At 27.4% G+C, this 21,008-nt stretch overlaps 5 protein-coding genes and 1 long non-coding RNA gene across 8 annotated transcripts; 3 read left to right on the top strand and 3 right to left on the bottom strand.

Annotated features, from left to right (window-relative positions):
* Positions 1 to 2,374: 2,374 nt before the first annotated feature.
* On the bottom strand, positions 2,375 to 5,590 carry endos (endosulfine alpha). The gene is made up of 4 exons (XM_015330789.2): positions 5,266 to 5,590; positions 4,854 to 4,973; positions 4,168 to 4,339; positions 2,375 to 3,192 (listed from the first exon to the last, which is right to left on the bottom strand). The coding sequence occupies exons 1-3, from the start codon at positions 5,299 to 5,301 to the stop codon at positions 4,169 to 4,171; spliced, it is 327 nt and encodes a 108-aa protein (XP_015186275.1). The 5' UTR covers positions 5,302 to 5,590; the 3' UTR covers positions 2,375 to 3,192; position 4,168.
* A 334-nt stretch (positions 5,591 to 5,924) lies between these two features.
* LOC149033228 (uncharacterized) lies at positions 5,925 to 6,578 on the bottom strand. Its single transcript, XR_016175959.1, has 3 exons — positions 6,424 to 6,578; positions 6,179 to 6,301; positions 5,925 to 6,104 (listed from the first exon to the last, which is right to left on the bottom strand). It is a non-coding gene; the product is annotated as an uncharacterized LOC149033228 (long non-coding RNA).
* Positions 6,579 to 7,778: 1,200 nt separating this feature from the next.
* LOC107069180 (uncharacterized) lies at positions 7,779 to 9,001 on the top strand. Its single transcript, XM_015326260.2, has 2 exons — positions 7,779 to 8,063; positions 8,220 to 9,001. The coding sequence occupies exons 1-2, from the start codon at positions 8,049 to 8,051 to the stop codon at positions 8,988 to 8,990; spliced, it is 786 nt and encodes a 261-aa protein (XP_015181746.2). The 5' UTR covers positions 7,779 to 8,048; the 3' UTR covers positions 8,991 to 9,001.
* Positions 9,002 to 9,396: 395 nt separating this feature from the next.
* LOC107071870 (uncharacterized) lies at positions 9,397 to 11,036 on the top strand. Its single transcript, XM_015331273.2, has 3 exons — positions 9,397 to 9,796; positions 9,896 to 9,952; positions 10,030 to 11,036. Exons 1-3 carry the CDS (start codon positions 9,404 to 9,406, stop codon positions 10,897 to 10,899), a joined length of 1,320 nt encoding a protein of 439 aa, XP_015186759.1. The 5' UTR covers positions 9,397 to 9,403; the 3' UTR covers positions 10,900 to 11,036.
* A 387-nt stretch (positions 11,037 to 11,423) lies between these two features.
* Positions 11,424 to 15,646, bottom strand: LOC107071862 (ionotropic receptor 21a). Of its 3 annotated transcripts, XM_015331250.2 has the most exons (12): positions 15,250 to 15,646; positions 15,024 to 15,168; positions 14,722 to 14,904; positions 14,444 to 14,598; positions 14,289 to 14,379; positions 14,135 to 14,201; positions 13,772 to 14,012; positions 13,502 to 13,685; positions 12,827 to 12,917; positions 12,545 to 12,700; positions 11,917 to 12,000; positions 11,424 to 11,825 (listed from the first exon to the last, which is right to left on the bottom strand). In XM_015331250.2, exons 1-12 carry the CDS (start codon positions 15,416 to 15,418, stop codon positions 11,529 to 11,531), a joined length of 1,863 nt encoding a protein of 620 aa, XP_015186736.1. In that variant the 5' UTR covers positions 15,419 to 15,646; the 3' UTR covers positions 11,424 to 11,528. The 3 variants fall into 3 exon arrangements, with proteins under 3 accessions (XP_015186736.1, XP_089026494.1, XP_015186746.1); XM_089170368.1 differs by lacking the exon at positions 14,722 to 14,904 and having other exon boundaries at positions 15,250 to 15,644; XM_015331260.2 differs by lacking the exon at positions 13,502 to 13,685 and having other exon boundaries at positions 13,942 to 14,012; positions 15,250 to 15,640.
* Positions 15,647 to 15,711: 65 nt separating this feature from the next.
* On the top strand, positions 15,712 to 20,876 carry LOC107071705 (3-hydroxyisobutyrate dehydrogenase, mitochondrial). Its single transcript, XM_089170382.1, has 7 exons — positions 15,712 to 18,480; positions 18,937 to 19,117; positions 19,287 to 19,408; positions 19,467 to 19,677; positions 19,750 to 19,876; positions 20,001 to 20,172; positions 20,625 to 20,876. Exons 1-7 carry the CDS (start codon positions 18,351 to 18,353, stop codon positions 20,636 to 20,638), a joined length of 957 nt encoding a protein of 318 aa, XP_089026508.1. The 5' UTR covers positions 15,712 to 18,350; the 3' UTR covers positions 20,639 to 20,876.
* Positions 20,877 to 21,008: the final 132 nt, after the last annotated feature.

The following is a 21,008-nucleotide window of genomic DNA, read 5'->3' as shown; positions in this document are numbered from 1 at the left end:
CATAAGACACCATTTTTATAGAGCAGTTAATTTCCTACAAAAATTTGTATTGTGCACATTTTAATAGTCATTTATTGTCGAGCTATAAAATTCATAAACAAAAATGAAATTTGTCTAAAAATCATCAAATTTAAATCTTCAATATCATTCAAATGGTGAGGTTTACGGAAAAAATATAAGATACCTTTTTTGTAGAGCATTAAATTTCCTACAAAATTTGTCTAGAACATTTTTCTGAACATTCAATAAATGATGAGGTATGAATTTTAATCTATTGGACTGAAAAAAAAATAAAAAACTACGATGCGGAGGATCTTCCTATTAAAATTAAGAGCTCATATTTGGTGAGAATTTTTTTAAGGTGTCTAGCAACCTATTTTTCCATGGCACTTGTAAAAAAAAAAAAGTCATTTTTTTGTCCTACCCTAATATATATATATATGGGACATTCCACGTCAAATCGACCACTTTTAACCCAACCCCTTTCGATTTTGCTGAAACTTTTTTCAAGTTTTATTACCCAACCCAAAAAAGTTATGAATTTTTGAAAAATTCATAATTTTTAAAAAATGTTTGGTTCAAATAGCCATAACTTTGTCCAAAATAATTATCAGGATGTTTTTTTTTTTAATTTTTTGTTTTTAAATGTACTGTTTGAAAAAAAATATAAAGAAAATATTTGAAGTTAAATTCTATAAAATATTTCGTTTTTTTTTCAAATTTTTCAAATTTTGGTATTTAAAATTTTTTTTTTGTTTTTTTTTTCTCCTTTAAACTTTCATTCACTTTGAACCTAAATCATACCTTCTCCAGATAGGCCGAATTTTGTTTCTATTTTCTTTTCAATTTTCAAATTTTTCATTTTCTTTTTTTCGGCATTTAATTTTGTTTTTATATTAAAATAAACCTAATTAAATAAATATAAATATTTTAAAATGTATTTTATGACCTTAGATTAATTATATACTTAGTTTTATTATATTTAAGTGACCAAAGAAATTTAAATAAATTTTTAATTATATTTATTTAAAAAATTGACCAATAGTGAATTGAAATTTTTTTGTATTTATTATTTTCTATTGTATATAATTAAACTAAGGACATTAAATACATTTAAAAATATTTATATTTATTTAATTAGGTTTATTTTAATATACAAACAAAAGTAAATGCCGAAATAATAAAAAAGAAAAATTTTGTAATTAAAAAAATAGAAAAAAATTCGGCCCATCTAGAGAAGGTATGAAATAAGTACATTATGAACTAACGTTTAAAAATAAGAAATAAAAAATAAATAAAAATTCATAACTTTTTTGGATTGGGCACAAAAATTTGAAAAAATTCTCCAAAAGTTTTTGAATGAAGTTAAAAATGATAAAAAAGTTTCAACAAAATCGAAAGGGGTCTGGGTCAAAAGTGGTCGATTTGACGTGTATATATTATACAGGGTATATATACAGGGTGATTCATCAGCTCTTGCCACTTAAGTAGCTCTGAAAGAATCATAGTAGCAGAAAATTTAATAAGGAAAAAGTTGCATAAAAAAATCAAGACTACAATATGACATTAGTATTTTTTTGCTAGGTTGAGTCATTTTTGAGATTTATTGGTCAACTTTGTTTTAATAAATACAATGTTATATTTTAATATTTATTTTCGGATAGCGGTTGAAAGGACGAATCAAATGATGTGCAACATTAATATTTTTGAAGTTCAACGAAGGTTAAAACTGGCGAACAAGCCGGCCACAATACAGCTCTTTCGCATCATGGTCGCGTCGTGATCGCGCCACGGTTGCATCAGGGTTGCGTCATCCTTTAGTTGTTCCGACAACAGACGGAACAGATATTTTCCGAATAGTATTCATTGGTAATTGTTAAGTTTTGTTTTTAATGTTGTACATCATTGGATTCGTCTTGTCAGCCGTTATCCGAAAATAAATATTAAAATATAACATTGTATTTATAAAAACAAGGTTGACCAATAAATCTCGAAAATGACTCAACCTAGTAAAAAAATACTAATGTCATATTGTAGTCCTGAATTTTTCATGCCACTTTTTCCTTATCCAATTTTCTGCTACTATGATTCTTTCGGAGCTATTTAAGTGGCATGAGCTGGTGAATCACTCTGTATATATATATGCAAAGTAATCATTGAAAGATCTGATATTTTTGTTCTGAAAAAATATGTCTATTTTTAAAAATAATATTCCTATTATTCCGGAGACTTTGATAATTATTGACAATAATTTTTGAATAATTTTCTAATGATGTCATTTGTTGGGAACAATTGCATTTGCGAAAAAAAAGAAAAGGAAAAAAAATTCTTCGCGCATCTATCGCACATACGGGAAGTTATTCGTTAAAATAAATTAATGTGAAATTTTTTTTATTGACAAATTATTTCATTAATGCTTACACAAAGTAAAGGAAACAACTTAGGATGGTCCTATTAAAAAAGTGCCTTTTCTCTTTCTCTCTCTCCATTAATAAATTTATACGATATTTGTATACATTTATAGAGTTGATTTCTTTTGTTAAATAAACAAAATTGTACTGATAGCGTTAAGAAGGGAGAATGAAGTGTTATTCTATATTATAGTTATATATGGTTTATACAGCTGTATTATAAGTGAGATGTGAAAATCAGTGGAGTCTTACGTGTATAATCTAAAGTAAAAATATAATAAAAAATATTTGAGGGAAATGTTGTGTATAATGTAAATATTAAAATAATAATTGTGATATATATATGAGGTACAAATGAAAATTCATAATTACTTATTGATGTCCCATAAATCTTTAAATAATAATATTAATAATTATTGATATGATTCAATATTTACTTAATTAATTTTGTTTATAATAATGGAAGTTGTGAATAAATAAATAAATAACTAAATAAATGAATGAATGAATAATATATATGTTGATATAATTAAGTTGATCATTTTATAAATATGTTTTATTGTTCTTAATACTTAAATGTTACGTCGATTTTTATGGACCAACCTTACATTTTCTGTCTCACAATCAGTCACGTCAATCACAAACGGCTAACATTCTTGTTTTTCTACGACTGATAGATCATGGTTGTTTAAAGTTCAATAAAAGGAACTTGGTGTTAATATGTTGTCTGCTTGCCAAGAGATAAATATTCAGTCCTCAGCACAAATATTATTTTCACAGCCTGTTTTATTAAAAATATAAGATCATTTATAATATTTGATTTTTCAATAAAATTACAATGGTACTCTTTTAAAATTGGGTAGTAAAAAAAACGACTCGTTATTTTAATTGCAATATATTACTAATATAGTTTACAATAATCAAAGCAGAGTAGCTTCTTTTGTGATTCATCTTACTTTGCACACAGATTTTTAGGACAATCTGAATTCCTTATAAGAAAATACTCTTACTAAGTGCATCACAGCAACTTTTAAAATGCATATCTGTATTATTAATATTATCTTTTACCCTGAATCTCTCTCTATTGCGTAGATAGAGCACTGGATTTATTTTCATTCGTTATTAATTAATAATCATTCGTACATCATTACTACTTTTGTCATGCACGTAATTTTACAGTATCTTATATGTATATTTTCTTATTTTATATGATTTATCATTTTGAAATTAGATGGTATATATAAAGTTGGAATTTTTTTATTTATCGGAAAAACTCAAAGTAAAGATTTTGTAATAATCAAATCAACTAAATTACTGTGATACAAATTTTTTTAATAAGAAATAAAAAAATAAAACACAAAAGTAATGATTAATAAAACGTATCATATCTCTTAATTAGGTCAAATATTTTCCAACCATTAATTACAAGTCAGGTAAAAATTATTGCATGTATGGATCTTACACTACTTATTATATTAAAATATTTCAAACATTTTTTTTTCTTTTTTGTTGTTTTTTTAAAGACAATTTTAGCATTATGTGTTTAGCAATATATAAATGAATTAATTATTGAGTAATATTATAACATGCTATTAGCAAAATTAAAGATAAAAGAATAAGAATTCTCTCTCCTTTTTCTCTACCTAAAGAATTATGACTATGCTTAACTAATTTGTTTTTAATTTGTATAATCGAACCATATTAATTGGACGATGGTTTGTTTAATAACTATTACTATTAAATATATAGTGATAACCTTAAGATGTTGTTGATGTATTAAATTTTTGTTGAATAATAGAAGTTTTACGCTGCGGCACAGTTTCTGGCGTAGGAATAGCATCACCTGTTGGTAAAATGCCAGCAGGTTTTGGCTTAGCCGCTGATTTTTGTTTTGCCATTTGATAATCACCGGAATCAAAATATTTTTGCTGCAATTGTTAATATCGTACTTCCATTTTATATTCTTAGTTTATATTTATATTAATAAACATATACATATAAGAAAAATTTACTATGATTTAAATCAAATAGGAACATTTTAATATTTAATATTCATTAATAATATATAGGGTGTTCCATAACTATTGGTACAAGCAATTGAGCTTGCAATCCTGGAAATTAAAAGCCTTGTTTGATAAGCGTAATAGTACAACTAATGTAAGAGATGTACAGATAATGTTTGCGAATACATTAAGAACAATAGAAATGTTCTCTGAAATATCCAAAATTAAGATAGCAACATCCGTTAAGTTATAACTAAATCAAGTGCATGCATATTCGACAAATTTTCAAATTTATTTTTCTTTAAAACAAAGCTTTATATGAACAAATCATATTTTACATTTTCCATTGTTTTTCATTGGTACCACTTGTTACAGACCACCGTACATACAATATATATGAATATTATATTATATTATATAATATTCTATATTTACTTACACCTTTGGCTAATCTTTTTTGTAAAAATGCCGAATGGCCACTAATAGGACGTCCAAGTGCATTAGGAAATTTAGCTTTCAGCTTAGCCTCTTCTAACTTTTCAATATCGTTTGACGACAACTAAAAAGAAAAATTATACCATTAAATCAGTTCTTTATAAAATATATCTTTAGAAGTTAAAGAAATTTATGTGATTGCAAAAATGAGAGATATATATATATATATATACAGGTATGTGTAATTACAAAGTAAAAACGTAGTTTGGCTGTTTTATGCTGTTAGTTTGCTACACTATATATATATGATTAGTGAAATATGGGCAAAAATTTAATATGAGTAAAGATAAGAGATGATTAGTTTAAGATGGCGGTAAAATTAACCGGTCATTTTTATCATATAAATAATAAATTACCTCGACAGTTGGTTCGTTTGTCTGATCGTCGCTCATTGTTGGCGACTTTATTATACTACACGGTTAACTTTATATTTCTCAGATACACTGTTCACTTTCTATGATCTGGCTTTAAAGAACATATGCAAAATAAACTGGTAATGTCTTGTAAACAATGACTATGTAAGTTATTATTTTAAATTTTAAATGGAAAATGACGAACGTAAATTATAGTTTCTTTTGGTCAATAATTTTTTGTCCAAAAACAATCGACTGTCAACGTAGGTGCTTCAAAAACAGTAATCCCGTCACATGTAGAGTAATATGTCTGACCGTTACCAAAAACCAACCTTAAGAACCATTTTCATGACTAATATTTAATCTAACATTCGTTGCTTTCCAATTACTAACACAGAGGGTCTCTGCGTTACATTGTGAAACACTGCCAAACATCGTTAAATGGAACAGAGTAGTTGTCTCAAAATAACACTAGAGTGCATTTTATCGCTCTTAATATTTATCTAAATCTAATTTATAAACATAACCTTCCAATAAGTTGAATTACTTTGACAATTTGCAGATCAATAAATTATTGTTTTGTAATAATAATAATTTTGTTTATTAATAATTATTTGAACCAACTATAATTTCAAAGTAAGTATTGTTCAATTAACCAAATATAAGCATTAAGTAGCAGAATCGAATATATTTACTGTCAACACAAGTATTATCGAAGAAATAATTCAATTAATAAAACAAAATTTATAACATAATTGTATTTCTTTCTTCAAGAATCTCATAATTTTCATAATCAGTAGTTTCATCGATAACAACTCTTGGATCTTTTGAGACGTCATCTACTAAAAAAAATAATTTCATAGAAATTTAAAATAATTTGCAATACTTCATTTACATTAGGAAAATTTATTATTACCGTCGTAAAAGAAATTGTTATCATCACTTAAGAATATTCTATCACCTTTATTAATAAAACAATCGTGTTTCCCGACATTATTTGGGCTCACTTGAATATTGCAATTTTTGCATTTAAACATTTCTATAAAATAATAATTAGCAGTTAAAGACACAAGTTCCCAAGGAATTTAATTTATTTTCTGTACTGAACCAATAATAAATTGGTAATTAATAATTATATAGGAATATCTCAATTTAACTTACTATATAACTAAAATAACAATGTTTTTTATGTAATAACGATACTAATAAAATATGCCGTAAATAAATTACGAGGTTAAGTAATGTTATTGTCACTTGTTTCTTCAAACAGTTTATTTTGTTTTTTTTTTAATACCAATCTGAATAATTAAACATCATAGACAGATAAAAGAATTCTTCTCTTTTTTGTTGGTAATCCTGGGTAAACACTGCAAAATACGACTTTTTCGAGCACGGAGAATAGATACTAGGAGTCCGAACGCAATGTTGAAAGAATGGTATCAATTTAGGGGACAAGATATTTTGCCGGTAGGGCGCGTTGTTTTCACAGAGTACTCGTTTAAATACTTACGCGGGAAGTCTTGTTGCTATTGACAGCTCTGAAAAAAAAATATTTTAAGAAACGTGGAATTAATATTATTTAAAAACTACACAGATGTAATAATCAATTATTTGTTAACATAAAATTTTTAATATTATTTTGAGGTTTTCCACTTTTGGTGCTTTGAATAAAGCCACTTTTCCTAAATTCTCACTTGCCTTTCGGCCACTAAGGCAACCATAAACGGCACAACACTTTCCCATTTTTTAATAAAAATAATTCTAAAAAAATAAATTAATATTTTATATATAATTTACGTGTAATAATAATAATAGTATCGGTACGTTCTGAATACTTGCGCAGCCAGTGGCAAAAAAGAGAACTATGATCTGGGTCAAGAAATGATTATCACAAAAAATGCGAAAAATCCTATATCGTTCGGACTCCTGGTATCTATCCTCCGTGTTTTCGAGTGTCGAGTAGTGAAGCCAGATCGCGGAACATTTCTACCCCTTCTCTCGAGCCCAATACGCCTCGCACACAACAAAATTTACGTGTCGGTGTGTTGGAAAACCGAAAGAAGCCAAGGGAAGCCAAAGTAGCTACCCGACAGAGGAGAAATAATACCACCACCACGCGCCGTGGAGAAATACAATTTGGAATTACGAAAACTTGAAGAACTTTTATTTTTTTTTTGTCATCAAATTTTGCAAACGGGTACGATTCTCCGACAGTGAATCGAAATTTGGAGAACCACTACTACGATCTGTGTACGATCTATCTGTGTACGATCTCTGTACGAACAAATCTATCTTCCTGTGGACCGCCGTTTTTATCGTTTTTATGATAGGGTTTTGAACTTGATGAGTAAAAAAAAAAAGGTCATCAACTTTGAAAAAGTTGGAACTTGGACACTTTTTCCACATTTTGAAAATCTCGTCCGAGAAATTGTCGGATTTCAAATTTTCCCGGGGCGTACGATAATTTTACGCCCCTGTGTCGATCAGACGAACTAAAGTCTCTGGGATCACTGATTCGTATGTGCTAATTATTTTCCTATGTCGTTCGCCCTTCTGTTATCTGACTCCGTGTTCGCGTCGTTCAAAACAATGTTAGTCTTATTGAACTCAAAAAATAGTGGTAGCCGTTTATATTTACTTTAAAACATTTATAAATAATTTATTTATAGTTAATTTATATGTAAATGCAGTTTGTGCTAAAAATTTTGGTTATGTTCAAGACTTCATATCAAATCATATAAGGAAGAAATATTTAAATTTAATTTGATGATTTGTTGCAGATAATTATGGATATCAAAAAGGTAGAATAAATTTTAAATATATTTTTTATTTTTTAAATGAAGTTTGTTTAAAATACTTTATTCGATTGTTCTCGATTTGAAAAGATTTTTTTTTTTAACTGTAAAAAACATGACATATAAATGTTGCAATTTAATAAATTAAACTTTTTTTGACAGCCACAATCTGCAAGAACTTGTAACTATGATTATGAATATGAATACGAGTATATTAATACAAAACTAGAAAATGATAAACTCTATGGCGAAAATGATGCATTGCAAAAATTGCGTAAAGGATTGGAGGAATGTAAGAAAGAAAATGTAGCATGTGAGAAGGAGTTATCTGCATTCTACAGATTACAAATAGAACCACAAACTGTAGACAAAAGTAAGAATGAAGAATTAAGCAAAAGTCTTATGATCATGAGATCGGAAGAGATGTCATCTTTAAGTAAAACGTCATTAGATATCATCAAACGAAGAAAAAACATAGCCGATATGGAATACAATATTTCTTTGAAAGAAATAAATATGGAATTGAATTTTCTAAATGGAAGAATAGGGTCCCTTCAAAACGAAATTAATTCCATACAGAAAGCTGTACAATCCACTGTTGGTTTTGTATCCAATGCAGAAAAAGATTTAGAAGATTTTTCCTCGCAAGACGTTATCATGAAGATGAAATTAAAAGAATATAATCAGACGTTAGAAAAGTTAACAGCCACGTTAGATAATTTAAAAATCCATGATTTACAAGTACATTTAATAACAGAAAAGTATAAACAGTATTTAGCTATGATAGAAGAAAATATCAAATTAGATAATATTTTAAGTGAATATCATGATCTACCACCAAATTTATTAGAAGCTAAAGTTATTCTTGAAAAGAAACAAAAAGATTACGATAATCTTGAAAATAAATTTGTGTTATATAATAGACAATTTTAATAATATTTTAACTAAATATATCATTTCTACATTATTTATATTAATGTTATATATATATATCTTTTATTTTCTTATTGCATTTAATATTTTATCTTCTGTTATGTTAAATGTATAATGTTTCTTAATCTATAATTTTGCCATAATTTTTAATATCTATAATAATTAAAAGATATAAAAATAAAGTAAGTGTACCTCCTAAATTTGAACTTTTGAAATTAACTATTAGATGGCGCTTCGATTGCCTCTTCGGGATAACTATTGAAATCGATTATCAGATGGCATTTCGATCGTAAAGTATTCTGATGGAAGGTTATTAAATAAGTTTTATGTGAATTTAAATTGTCACTGCAACCTTGTATTTATTAAATCGTTTAATATCAGTTCTTCGTATATGTTAAATATAATAATAGAAAATGAGTTTAGTAGCATACGATAGTAGTGATAATAATTCTGAGAATGAAGAGGATAATTCGACTGAAGTTAACAATAGTAAAAATGAAATAACCTCTCTAACCAACTTTGTAAACAAAGATTTACATCTATCTGAATCTAAATATCAGACAAATGTAAAATTATCTGTAAATAATGAATCATTATCAAAAATTAATTGGAATGTATTGCCGAGACCAAAAAATACTGAATCGGAGCAAATAAATTTGAAGGATGTGGAGGAAGAGGAAGATGATGAAGTGGGTAAGATTGCAGTAAAGAAGGAAGTGGGTAAGATTGCAGTTAAGAAGGAAGTGGGGCAAGACAAAAGGCCAACAAAAAAGCCAGTTAAAATAATGATTCGATCTTTGTGCGAAGTAAGTCTAATGGTTTAATGAATATTAAAAATAAATGTTATTTTATCTGTAAAATGTTATAACACAAATATTTATTCTTTTGACATTTGTTGATTTCAGTTCAAGGATCTTGACGAAGAGGATATGAAAAAGCAAAGTAAAGTTACATCGATTGATGTAAGATGATTTTTAATTCTTAGAATGTTTTTCATTATATAATTTGTTTCTTAATATCTTTTTCGTAACATTCGCAGAAAGGATCAGGACTTTTTTCTCTCTTACCGCCACCTAAAGTGTTGGAACAAAAGGTTAAAAAACCTCTGATACCAAATATTGTTACCAAGTCACAAAAAGTATTGACATCGACTACGACAAAAAAGGTTGTATTACCCAATGATAAGTCAATAAAATCTAACAACAAAACAAATTTGGAAGACGGAGCAGAAAGCGATACTAGTGAAACTGATAACCACGAATCTGGCATAGATTTCTTTGCTTTGAATACAATAGATTCTGTCCCAGATACAGAATTTTCAAATGTGCAGAATACGGAAAGTAGGAATTTTGCATCAATGCCCAAACAATTAAATGGATTTAAAATGATAGATAACACAAGTGTAAATAGTGTCATAGATGACAATAATATAAAAGAATACGTTCCAAATTCTAATTTAACGTTGACAAGTAACATCATTAATCTACCAAGAGATGAAATATTAATTAAAAATAAAGCAGAAGTTGGACCAAAATTACCTATACCTGAACAAGAATATAACGTAGACGCTGAAGGTAATGTAGCGTTTGATGAAAAAGCTATAGAATATCTCTGCGGTAAGAGAGGTATAAAGAGAAAAAATAAAGAAGTGGAAGAAGCTAACATAATAGAAATTAGTGGCGATGATATTAAACCTGATGAAAGGGAATGGTTGGTGAAGGCATTAACAGAAGATCCTGTAGAAAGGCCTGTGTCTATGAAAAGTAGTGGAATTAATTTCCAATCAAAAAAGAAACATCAAATTACATACTTAGCGCACCAAGCTAAAGCCATGGAAGTGGAATTGAAGAATCAATGGGCTGTTAACCGGATGACTAGAAAACAAACGCAATCGAAATATGGCTTTTAAATGCAGGTGAAGAAGGTACAATTATTTTATAATCAAGCCTGGTGATTAAAAAAACCACCCTTTGTAAAACGGTTATAATATGTGTGTATATATATATATATCAGGAAAATATAATATTATAATATTTCCAAAAGTAATGATATTTTTCTAGACTAGTATTTGATTATAAAATTTAATTGAAACCGTTTTCAATGGATGCAATATAAATATTTTTATGTTATTGTTAAAATACTTATTACGGTGTTAATTATACAGAATCAATTCTGTAAAACTATATTTGTAATATTGCTGTATGAAGCAATGTTATATTGCCACATCAATCAGTCAGCGATTATGAAGGTAGTCTAATTTTAAGTTATTTGAGGTATGAATTAAAAATTTGTTGCTCTCATAGGCATACGAGCTATTTTCCAAATTTTTTGTTTCAATTTACATAAAAGAATTCATTTATATTAACAAATGCACTTAATTTTTTTTATCTTATTAACTATTAACTAGATATCTCAAGAACAACAAAATGTGACTTTAGATTACTTTTAGTTTGATTATTATTAAAGATCAAGTAGTAGCAGCTTCATAAAAATTGTTTATATTTAATAAATCGGATAATATTAATTTTAAACTAATTTTTAACCAATAGAGATCGAGTATGATTTTCGTTTTTGATCAATGTCGCGTAAATTCTCACGAATTGATTTGGATTTGTTGGCATATTTAATTTCTAAATAGAAAACGAGAGTTGATATTGATAGTCCAAGTAAAAGTAAAAAAAAAGCAGCTCCTAAAGGCGTCAAAGTGAGTACTCGAAGTCCATTTTTTCCATCATATTCTATAAGAATTTCTCGAAGATTAAAGCTAGCACGTCGTCGTAAGACATCTTCTAAATGAAAAGTGGCAATTCCGGATTCCTTTAGTCGTAACATTATCTGGAAAAGAATAAATCGATTTAAAATAAAAATAAAATATGGATTTAGAGAATCTATTTATTAGACATAAAATTAAATTTGTTTGAATTACCCTGTTTATTGGTGATAGTAGCCAAGGTTGAACAGCAAAAGTTGCGTAAAATTTTCCGACCATTTCTTTCATCACCCGATAATTCTTTGATATAATAAATACAATCGAATTAATGAATTATATTATTATACTATTTATTGGATCAGTATTTTTAATTACTGTTCGCAATCTAATATTAGTAGTTGATCGATAATTATATTAGGAATAATAAAACAGATTAAATATATATAAATCAATAGTAATTTCTGTAAATTAGTACTAATTGTAAAAGTATATTTCTTGTTTTAGGAATTTATTGAATACTCTTTTAAGTATATTCACCTTCGTGTTCGTCTTCAATATCATTAGTTCGATTTATTGGTTTTAAAAGTATGCTAGAGGGTAGTAAACACCACCATCAACCAAAAATGACTTCAAATAATGATCGATTTAACATTTGTTAGATTTTAAACCTTTTTTTTATACACAATATTGTATCAACAATTATTTATATCGAAACAAAATATTCATATATATATATATATATATATATCGATAATTTATTTATTTAATTAATATAAAATACAGATCAAATAAATAGAAGTGATAAGAAATGATTTGAATATCTTTGAGCGTTAAATTGTCTTACTTTGAGATCTTCGTTGGCAATTTCATCCTCAGGAAAAAATACAGATCCAACGAAATTTCCAATTATCGCATAATTTCCTTTAATTATATGTTCATGAATTTCCTTCGATGTTTCAACAAGTTTATATCTACTCGGCAATTGAGAGGCATCAGGATCCTAAAGAAGAGGATTATTAATCCCCGGTTTTCTGTTTCGTAAAAATTAATTATAATTTTTGGTGTCCTTAGATTTTCTTCTAATTTAAATAATGTGCATATGGTGTACGTGCGTTTTGTTACGTACGTCTAAGTCGAAATATTCTTTGAAGGGTGGAGTTGGTGGTTTTCTTCCCCACTTCAAATTAGCTTCGAGAAATTGTTGTATCGTGTCGATCCTGTAAAGAGATAACAAATATTATTTATCATTAATTCGAAATATTAGGTGTATTTTATAAAGTCCATTATTTTTTTAGTATAACAAAAATATTTTGTATTTTTTGTTATATAATATTATAAAATATAATTTCCATAATTATTTACTGCTGTATATGTGTGTGTGTTTTTGTATATATCTTCTTCATAAAATTTGCTGTTTCGGAATAAAAATATCCGATTAAGTGGTTTACTACTTCAGAATAATTTATAAGAGTATTCCAGCGATTTAAAGAGCTGATAATCCGAAAAAAAGGTTAATGTTTTGCGAATGTCGAGGGTCTAGTAAAGCCTCTTAATTTGTCCCTTAAATTATTCTTTTCTTCCTGAGTACATTATTGCTTTATGAGACCGCACGTGGTCACGATAGGAATTTTTCTTTTTAGACATATTATCCTTAACAAGTGAAATAAATTTTTGTGCACATATACAACTCAATTAAACTCTACCCTAGTTAGATTCACAGTTAGTTTACAAAATGCTAATAAAGTAAAATAAAGTACTTTTTTCCATAAAAAATTAAAAATTTTTAATGTAATTTTTAAACCTTTCTTCATATTCTGAATTAGTTAATTTAGCTGCCAAACTGCTGCTATAAGCAGTGACCAATATCAATCCCAACATTTGCCAAAGATATAATTGTAGTTTAACATAGACCATATTTTTCGGTGCCCAAGAACCCAACAATCGACCAGTCATTTCGATCAGAGTTAACAAAAAATTTCTAAATCCTGTTTGAATAGAATTCATTTTATTAAAAATGTAAAAGAAAAATGTTTTCGTAATAAATTTGCTTTGAAATTTGATTTGATCTTACGTTCAGGAAATTGTGTATTGAATCGAGCATGAACAAACATATAAATACTTTGTAAGAGTATTGATAGGACGAGTAGAATCCATATTGTTAATGAAAAAGGTCTAGTTAGAGCCCAGAAACTAGTTGTTGGTTGTGGACGTGGTACTAAAAAGTGAATAAACAATTGGTACCATGGTTCCGTCAAGTTGACGAAACTATGATGATCTAAGTTCAACCATATTCCGCCAAACGCCATGTCGACCTATAAAAAGTGAACAATATATTTTTAAAAATAAAAATAAGATCCCCAAAATGTTTTTTACATTTCATTTTTTTTTTAATTTATAGTATTTCAATATAAAATTATGATGTTTACAAATGTACCTTATTTTTATAAAGCGGTTCTATCAATCCATCTTCCCATACAGTTTCGTTGTATTTTTTTCCGTATCTGTAATTATTTTGACCAAATAATTTTGAGTAAAATTAGAAAATTAGGGTTTTTAATTAAACGAAAGTTATTTATTGAATTTAATACCTATATTTCGATTTTTTAATGATCCAAGTAAAGTTTAATTTTTCTGCCATTAGTAATAACAATTTCACCTCGATACCATCTCTCTCGAGATCTAAATTATTGAAATAAATATATTTTTCTAAGTTAGATTAATTTGTGAAATTTAGTATTAATACCATCGTCAGCGTCGAATATTTCTTCTTCGACGTCATCGATAATTTTGATACTCGTACGATTCAAATAAGATACGGGTGGACGATAAAGTGTCGCTATTCTTAATTGTCTACCATGAAAATTCACTTTTCCATCATCTTGTTTCAAATTTTCGTATCTACAAAAATTATTTATTTTATTCTATTATTTATATCAATACTTATGTGATCCAAATAACATTTTCTTTTTTTTTAAGAATTAATCGTTTATTTTAGTCTAATAAAAAATATTTTATTTATACTTGTCGACATTTTTAAAGATTCTTGGCAATAAATAATTTTCCGACAAACTCCATATTCCTGATTTGGATACCAAGTTAGCGTTTGCGTTTCCATAAATTGTTACGTTTAAGATATTTGAATTTATTTCTAAATTATTATTTACAACGACTAAAATTTCTGTGCTCGATTTAAACGTTGGAATTCTAAATAAATGAATGCAAATATTAAACAAATTAAAAATACGAAAATGTTCATTTCAAATTTAAATTTGTAATGAATTATTTCAAAAAAAAAGAACGTAAAAATATTTTGGTTACTTCACTTCTTCAAATCATTATAAATTTCTTTCTCGGTCGAGCCCAATAAAAAATATGCTGAGCAATCATAAGTATTAACGTTCAATGAATATTTGTAAGGGTAATAATCGACAAATTTTTTAAACAAATAATGTATTTCCGGAGAAGTATCTGAAATCGAAAAGGTAAATGCAAATTAAAAAATTAAAAAGAATCCAAATCATTTAATTAGACTATAGAAGAAATCTCAACCATGCAGGTAAACGTTGCAACAAACAGAATTCTGAAAAGTCGTTTTTAAAGTAAAATTAAAATCCTTCTCTGTAATCCAAGACGTTTCAATGAATTTGTGAACAATTTCACTGCTTCTTGATAATCGTATATTTTTCATTATAATATAAAGAAACAAATATACTCTCATTATCGTACATAATTTAGATGAACCATTGGTTAACGATTATAAATGATTTTTAATATCATTAAAAGATCTTTTATAAAAACGAAAATAGATCTTAAGTAAACGTGAGTGAATAATACGAAACCACCACCACCATCACCACTACACAACAACAACAGCACACAAGTGTACTCGACGAGAATCTACCATCGACTTGTTGGCTTTACCATCCTGTTCTTATATACTCGTATATGCAAACATATATATATATATATATATATATATATATATATAGAGAGAGAGAGAGAGAGAGAGAGAGAGAGAGAGAGAGAGAGAGAGAAAGAGATGTATATGAGTGTAAAGAAAAAAGGGGGAAGAGAAAGGAAAAAGACAGAAAGAAAGGGAGAAAATAATTAGAGCATACGGAAAGTATCTACCTGGGACATCGTTTACATGTACTTGTGATATGACATTTCTAAGCACTTTTAACACCATGCAGATAACAGTTTTAACATGAAGAAGTTAACAAGTAAACACTAATATCTGAAATCCTTGAATGTCATGTTGTAAATATCGTATTAAGTAAATATTTAATGACGTGTAATTGCTTTTCTCGATATTCTATCGTAAAAACTTAATTGGTGTCATTTCAGAAATTCATTGTTTATATAGAAGGGGTTGATGGTGGGAAGAGGAAAGAACCATGAAAAGCATTAGAAGGGTAGTTTTTATTGAATTTCTCTTTCTCTCTCTCCCTCTCGCTCTCTTCTTACTTTATTTTTCTTTTTACATTTAATTTTACAATAACAATTTTTCATTTTACGACTTGCTTAAATAATAGGGTTGGCAGTTGAGGCTTTGAAAAATAGAGAAAAATTAAAATGTACCGATGACGTGTGTCAGGTCGATAAAAAAGCATATGATGTAATCTACTTCCCGTCCAAAGGAGAGGTGATTTACGATAGAATGAGCTTTTGAATGATGTATTATATACTTTTTAAAGTATTCTCTCTTTCTAACGTATCTCCAGGGAATTATTAGTCTCTGCAATTAAGATAAAAGAGAAAAAAATATATATTATAATATTGATCGTATACTTGACATCGTTATATTATTATGATAATATAAAATAGAATGAGAGGGTAATTTATTTGGTTAAATATTTATTAGATTTTTTAGCGTGTGATTTGATAGATACTCTTCTAAAGCATTACTATATTTCTCTCGTTTCTTCCTTTCTTTTTCTATTGTTGTTGAAACACACATTGGAGTATATATTATTCGATTCTAACGTGTGATTTGAAAAATACCTTTTAAAGGAATTAATTTTTATTTTTAGAATTATCCAAGTTATGTTAGATTCGATTTTTTAATGTGCGATTTGAAAAATACCTTTTAAATAAATTAATTTTATTTGCAGGATATTGAAGTTTCACGAGATTCGTTATTTTTAATATGCTATTTGAAAAATGTGAATTAAATTTATTAAATGCCTTTTATATTTTATATTTAAGTACAAAAATGTAATCTCTTGTGTTCTAATTATTTTTTATAATTCTAATTATTTAAATATTTTGTATCTCTGTAATATTAGTAAATGAGTAACATAAGGAATATAATTTATATTATATCAATATATGTGTGTGTGTTGAACGTTTATTTTGAAAGTGGTGTAAGTCCACTTTCTCTTGTTTCGAGAGAATTAAAGATTTGCACATCAATGATTATTTACTCAATTTCTTTTACCGACCAATTTTAAATTGTACAAAACATGGGCACTTTTTAAGAAATTAAATATTAACTAGTTATCCATAAAAAGTTTACTTTAAATTAAGCATAAATTTTTTTTTCTTTTTTTTTTTTTTTTTAATGGACTTACACCACTTTCAAAATAAACGGTCCATGTATACATACTAACTGTGCCCCGCCACGCGTTGCTGTGGCTCAGTCTGATTAAATAGAAAAGAAAAAAAAGCATAAGTTTCTAAAATGTTAAACCTCCCTCCTCCAAGACAAACTTGATTTCTATCTTCCCGGCCCTGCGTGGGAACCTCAATCTTTTCCTAGACGAAAAGTCATATAAATGGGCATTTTTCCTGTAGAAGATAACCTACCTTGTCCCCTCACCCCTTTAGAAGACGGCACAAAATAATTAAACTCAATTTCTACCCAATGTAATACAAAATTAAATATTAGAAATGTTCAATTAAGTAAATGAAATTAAAAATTGAACATAAATATTGAAAAAATCAGATTAAGCCAAAATATGACGTTATCGTTTAGATAAAGGTTAGTATTTAGAACATAAGAACATATTGCGTATATTCAAATGTGTATGTTCAAATGTTATGCGAGAACATATTTATATATGTTCAAATTTTCCACCCATTCGCCAAAATCTATGACCAACAGATGGCGCTGGACTTACTTGTATTAAACAATTATTTTTTAAAAATTAATTAATTATTTTATAAATAAATTAGTGTAATAAAAACATGTATGCGAATGCAACATTGTGTCAAAATTTCAAAACAATTGGTAGAATACTTTTGGAGATTTGCGACTGGCACAAACGAAATCTACATTTTTACATAATATATAGATAGATATACGAATAGTATAAAACTGGAATAAATATTTTGATCCATATATCTTATCGGCAATGATTGCTCAACGTGTTTCTACTTCACTGTTTCTTTTAACTTATGATAGCGTCATCGATACTTTAACAGACTCGTAAAAGAGAGATAAACAACCTCATTTATATTTATCGAGTTTAAGAATACATTAGTTTTTTAATGAACTTGCATTTAAAATAAAACAATTTCTTTAGCATGTTATATTACCAATCATTTCTAAGACTATATCGCGAACAAAGTACGCGAGTAAAGATCCAGTGTCTTTGTGTTGATAACGATAATATTATTATTAAAATCAAATAAGAATAGATAAAAAAATGAATCTCTTCGTTTTTGGTTTAAAATTGTCAAAGTGGATGAATACAACAAGTGTGCGTCAAATTTCCAAAATTGGATTTATCGGTTTAGGAAATATGGGTAATCATATGGCAAGAAATATTTTAAAAAGGTAAGAAAATTGTGCCAATAATTATAACGACGTATAACGAGGTCGAAAAATTGAACACAAATTAATTTTGATTTATGAGGGATTTAATATCACTGTTCCGAAGATTGTTCTAATATAACATTAATTAAACGATTGTTAAACAAATTTATGCTATAAATTGTAAAAATATTGAAAATATTGTTTTTATAATTTATTTTATTATATTTTTTATTAATTTAAAATGAAAGTTAGATTTAAGAAAAAGCATGGAAGCAATATTAGAGTTTTATTGTTTACATAAAGTTTATATTGATATCTAAATATATCTATTTATTTCCATTTAATATATTATTTTAATATATTTCTACAATGAAATAAATTACGTGGAATAAATTTATTCAATGTTTGGATTTATTCCAATTTCAACTTAAACTATTATTACGAATATAAGAATTTGATCTAAAAGTTTTTTTTATAGGATTATCAATTAACGGTGTTTGATGTTGATAAATCAGCAATTACTAACTTGATTGAAGCCGGTGCAAAAACTGCATCGACCGGCGCGGAAACGGTAAAGGATGTTGACGTGCTCATTTCTATGTTACCTTCGAGTCAACACGTTTTAAATTGCTATACTGGTGCTAATGGTGTATTGAGGTATCAGTGCATCGAAAATATCGAAACATTTTTTATTTTTAGATATACTGGATGTTTCTCAAGTTATAGCTCAAACGAAAAATAATTCATCGATTAATTCATGATTTTTGGAATATCCTGTATGTTTTTATATATTTAGACTTAGATTAATGATTTATATTTTTTATAGTTCAGTGAAAAAAGGTGTACTTCTGATAGACAGCAGTACAATAGACCCATTCGTGTCGCAAGAAATTTCGAAAGAGGTTGAAAAACGAGAAGCTAAATTTATCGATGCTCCTGTTTCCGGAGGTAAATCTTGTTTTGTATAGGATTGTATGAGTATATTGTTTATATTTTTATATTTTAGGTATAAACGCAGCGAGGGATGGTACATTGACTTTTATGGTTGGTGGCTCTAAAGAAAATTTTGATTCCGCCAAGATTATTTTGGAAGTTATGGGTTCAAGAATAGTTCATTGCGGTGATGTTGGAATGGGACAAGCAGCAAAATTGTGTAATAATATGTTATTGGCTATTAGTATGATTGGTACGGCCGAAATTTTTAATCTTGGTCAAAGGTAAAGTGTATTAAAAAATATCATCAAAGTATTGTTAATTATTATTTGATTACTGAATTTTGCATTTGATAGATTGGGTTTAAAAAATAGTGTATTGAACGACATAGTGAATTCTAGTTCAGGAAAATGTTGGTCTTCGGAATTGTATAATCCTGTTCCTGGTATACTTCCTGATGTTCCTAGTTCCAGAAATTATGAAGTAAGTTAATTAATATATACAATACTTTAAATATTAAAAAAAATGTGTATATTATCTGCTTAATAATGATGATTATTAAATATTATACTTTTTGTTAAACTAAATAATGGATATTTTACTTTAGGGTGGTTTTAGTACATTTCTTATGGCAAAGGATTTAAGTTTGGTTCAATCTGCTGCCACTAGGACAAATACATTAATTCCTTTGGGTTCTTTAGCTCATCAAATTTATAGAATACTCAATACTCATGGTTTATCAAAAAAAGATTTTAGTATCGTGTACCAATTTATAAAAGGTAAAGATTAAAATCAATATATTTAACATCGCATATCTTTATTTATTTTTTTAATTGTATTTTTCTGCAATAAAATAATATTATATATATACTATTTTAATAATAATCGATATAATGAAGGTTTGAATTTCCCGCTAATACTCTTCCATTACATATTTTTATAGTAAACTTCTAATTTTAGTCTTAAGAAATTAGTTTAGAAATACATTTAAAAAAATCTATTTTATTAAATTACTATCATATATTTAAATTTTTTTAAATAAAATTTAAGTAAATATTATTTGTATGATCGGAAGCGATCGTAGACTATTAAACTATATTCGAAGTGCGCGCCTTAATCTTATCGAACCTTGTAGAGAATATGGAAGCGTAACGTCATACTTCCACCAGATAAGAAATAAAACACATGGTTAAACCCTTATTAGTTGACAATAATTCATTCAATGTTTTAGGAAACAAGATTTAAAGCAAAACTGGCGGCTTAACGAGAACTGTAATTATATCGACTAACGTAGTAGAATACTAATGCCATCTACAAATTAAACACTTTCAAATAACAAAATATAGAGAAAGAAAAGTGAAGAATAGATTAAATTTTTAATAACTGAACGATATAAAGCCAATAAGAAAGTTCATAAATATTTCACATGAAAAATAATACGTAACGATTTCTACATTACCGACCGATACATGCAATGAAACGTTTTCATTTGATTAAGGAAAGAAAAAAGATAACGACAGCAGCGACATCCGGGTTGTTAAGGAACCAAGTTACTATCATCAGAGTTGTTGAGTTGACCAACGTGGTACCTCCACCATTTCTGTCACTTGTCGAG

Source organism: Polistes dominula, unplaced genomic scaffold, assembly GCF_049000335.1.
Source record: "Polistes dominula isolate Pdom_NZ unplaced genomic scaffold, Pdom_raw_medaka contig_15, whole genome shotgun sequence".
Classification (NCBI taxonomy): domain Eukaryota; kingdom Metazoa; phylum Arthropoda; class Insecta; order Hymenoptera; family Vespidae; genus Polistes; species Polistes dominula.
This window is presented reverse-complemented; position numbering and strand designations above follow the sequence as displayed.

Excerpts from the sequence above, each read along its gene's own strand:
- endos (XM_015330789.2), bottom strand. The coding sequence starts at position 5,301 with ATGAGCGACGATCAGACAAACGAACCAACTGTCGAG. Across the intron at positions 4,974-5,265 it reads CAAACGAACCAACTGTCGAG|TTGTCGTCAAACGATATTGA; the intron begins GTAATTTATTAT and ends TTTTCTTTTTAG. Across the intron at positions 4,340-4,853 it reads AAAAAAGATTAGCCAAAGGT|CAAAAATATTTTGATTCCGG; the intron begins GTAAGTAAATAT and ends TAACAATTGCAG.
- LOC107071870 (XM_015331273.2), top strand. The coding sequence starts at position 9,404 with ATGAGTTTAGTAGCATACGATAGTAGTGATAATAATTCTGAGAATGAA. Across the intron at positions 9,797-9,895 it reads TGATTCGATCTTTGTGCGAA|TTCAAGGATCTTGACGAAGA; the intron begins GTAAGTCTAATG and ends TGTTGATTTCAG. Across the intron at positions 9,953-10,029 it reads GTAAAGTTACATCGATTGAT|AAAGGATCAGGACTTTTTTC; the intron begins GTAAGATGATTT and ends TAACATTCGCAG.
- LOC107071862 (XM_015331250.2), bottom strand. The coding sequence starts at position 15,418 with ATGAGAGTATATTTGTTTCTTTATATTATAATGAAAAATATACGATTA. Across the intron at positions 14,599-14,721 it reads ATCTTTAAAAATGTCGACAA|ATACGAAAATTTGAAACAAG; the intron begins GTATAAATAAAA and ends TAATTTTTGTAG. Across the intron at positions 14,380-14,443 it reads AATATTCGACGCTGACGATG|ATCTCGAGAGAGATGGTATC; the intron begins GTATTAATACTA and ends TCAATAATTTAG.
- LOC107071705 (XM_089170382.1), top strand. The coding sequence starts at position 18,351 with ATGAATCTCTTCGTTTTTGGTTTAAAATTGTCAAAGTGGATGAATACA. Across the intron at positions 18,481-18,936 it reads GGCAAGAAATATTTTAAAAA|AGGATTATCAATTAACGGTG; the intron begins GGTAAGAAAATT and ends AGTTTTTTTTAT. Across the intron at positions 19,877-20,000 it reads CTAGTTCCAGAAATTATGAA|GGTGGTTTTAGTACATTTCT; the intron begins GTAAGTTAATTA and ends ATTTTACTTTAG.